Here is a 2,520-nt window from a genome sequence, read left to right as displayed (position 1 = left end):
GGCAAAGGCCACCTGGTTAGTCAGCACTAGGTGATCTGCCAACCGAGATGGACCTGCCCAATCAAACCTGTTACATACTGTTGAAGGAGACAAAGTCCCTGTAGTGCACATAAGAAACATGCTGGGTAAGACAGTCTGGGCTACTCCTGCCTCAGGAAAAGGCAAAGCCATTTGTGGGATTGCTTTTGCTCAGGGACCTGGATGTACTGGTGGGTAATGCAAAAGAATGGGGAGGTCCGGTGTGTACTTCAAGGGGATTTAATACTGGGTGAGAATAGCCCATGAGTCGAACTGTATCAACCCACAGGCTTCATTTTCCTGTTTCTCTTCCCCCATCCCAGAGAGGTAGAGGGGAGGGTGAGCAAACAGCTGTGTGGTGCTTAGCTGCCGGCCGGGTTAAACCACAACAACATCCCTGGAGGTCTTTAAAAGACATTTAGATGTAGAGTTTAATGATATGGTTTAGTGGAGGACTTGTCAATGTTAGGTCAGAGGTTGGACTAGGTGATCTTGGAGGTCTCTTCCAACATCAATGACTCTGTGATTCTGTGATTCTTGATTTCGAAACATGTCAAGGCTTTAGATTCCTCAAGGAATCCCTGAGCTCCTGGTTCCTCATACTATAGATGAGGGGATTCACTGCGGGAGGCACCACTGAGTATATCAATGACACCACGAGGTCCAGGGATGGGAAGGAGATGTAGGGGGGCTTCAGGTGGGCAAACATGGCAGTGCTGACAAACAGGAAGACAACGGCCAGGTGAGGAAGGCAAGTGGAAAAGGCTTTGTGCCGGCCCTGTTCAGAGGGCATCCTCAGCACTGCCTTGAAGATCTGCACATAGGACAACACAATGAAAACAAAACAAACAAAAATTAAACAAAGGCTAAAAGCAATAATCCCAGCTTCTCTGGAGTAGTCTGACTCTGAGCAGGAGAGCTTGAGGATCTGGGGAACTTCACAAAAGAACTGGTCCACTGCATTACCATGGCAGAGGGGCATGGAAAATGTATTGGCCGTGTGCAGGACAGCATTGAGAAAGCCACTGCCCCAGGCAGCTGCTGCCATCTGGGCACAAGCTCTGCTGCCCAGGAGGCTCCTGTAGTGCAAGGGCTTGCAGATGGCAATGTAGCGGTCATAGGACATGATGGTGAGAATGCAATATTCTGTTGACATAAAAAATACAAAAGAAAAGACCTGTACAGAACATCCTTGATAGGAGATGGCCCTGGTGTCCCAGAGGGCATTGGCCATGGCTTTGGGCAGAGTGGTGGAGATGCAGCCCAGGTCGAGGAGGGCAAGGTTGAGGAGGAAGAAGTACATGGGGGTGTGGAGGTGGTGGTCGCAGGCTACGGCGGTGAGGATGAGGCCGTTGCCCAGGAGGGCAGCCAGGTAGATGCCCAGGAAGAGCCCGAAGTGCAGGAGCTGCAGCTCCCACGTGTCTGCGAATGCCAGCAGAAGGAACTCACTCACAGAGCTGCTGTTGGGCATTTGCTGCCCTTCATCAGGGACACTGCCAAAGAAGAAAAAATATAGAGTGTTAGAGAAAATTGCTCTGAGCTATACTCATTTGATTCTTCAATGAAGCCTTCACATTGCCTTTCTTTCTCTGGGACCTTTGTGTCTCTCCCTGTCTGGAGCCCTGCTGTGTGATAGCTGAGTGTCCTGTACACAGCAGCCGCCTCTGCCCATCAGCTCCATGGGCCATCGCTGCTCCAGAGCAGTGGTACACAGAGGTGTCAACAGAGTCATGTGCTTGAAGGAGGGTTCCAGGGAAGGGGATCCCTCTGTTGAGTGAGGGCTGTTTGGCTGTGTGATTCCATGTGAGTCTTCCCTTCCTTTCTCCACCCAGAGAGATGAAATCATCTTGCAGACTGCCATGGCAGGAGAGAACAGGGAGCATCTCCTCCTGCTTCACCCTCCTTGCACAGCACTCCCTGTCAGAATCAGACAACACCAGCTGCCACGCTGGGCAAGGAAGACAAGCAGGTATGGGCAGGCAGGGCGGACCCAACCCAGTGCAGAGGCTGCGGTGTCGGTGAGGTAGAGCCTGTCCTCACACCCCTGTGCCATGTGCCCTGCACAGACAGCTGAGGGTAAAGAGCTCTGGAGGATGCCTTCTGCCACAGAGGAAGGTGGCGGGGGAGGGGGGGGGGGGATGCAGCAAATGTGTCTACTTACACAGAGTTTTGGGTTTCAGACACCCCATCCCATCTGGAAGATGTTGTTGGTAATGTCAAACAAGCTCCATGGCCCAGTTGTTGAGGTCACATCCAGGAGGGCTGCTCTGTCCATCCCCTAGTGCCCAGCTGCTAGCTGCTTGCAGCACTCAGCTGGGGGATGGCTGCACTCAGAGGTTGTGCTCGAAAATCACCTGGGCTGTGCTGGGATAGGAGGGCACCAGCTCCAAGGGCAGATGGAAATGCCTCCCTTTTAGCACAGCTGTGCAGAATTCAATGACAAGTACATGGCAAGGATGCTGATTCACAAGCGCAGATCAAGGGATCTTGGATATAGCAAAG

The 2,520-nt window shown here is 52.3% G+C and overlaps 1 protein-coding gene across 1 annotated transcript; it reads right to left on the bottom strand.

Moving 5' to 3' along the window:
- Window positions 1-492: 492 nt before the first annotated feature.
- Window positions 493-1,489, bottom strand: LOC106049303 (olfactory receptor 14C36-like). Its single transcript, XM_066984670.1, has one exon. The coding sequence runs from the start codon at window positions 1,487-1,489 to the stop codon at window positions 572-574; it is 918 nt and encodes a 305-aa protein (XP_066840771.1). The 3' UTR covers window positions 493-571.
- Between the last annotated feature and the right edge of the window lie 1,031 nt (window positions 1,490-2,520).

Source organism: Anser cygnoides, chromosome 29 (genome assembly GCF_040182565.1).
Source record: "Anser cygnoides isolate HZ-2024a breed goose chromosome 29, Taihu_goose_T2T_genome, whole genome shotgun sequence".
NCBI lineage: Eukaryota > Metazoa > Chordata > Aves > Anseriformes > Anatidae > Anser > Anser cygnoides.
The sequence above is the reverse complement of the archived record's forward strand: the minus strand, read 5'-3'. Positions and strand labels throughout refer to the sequence as shown.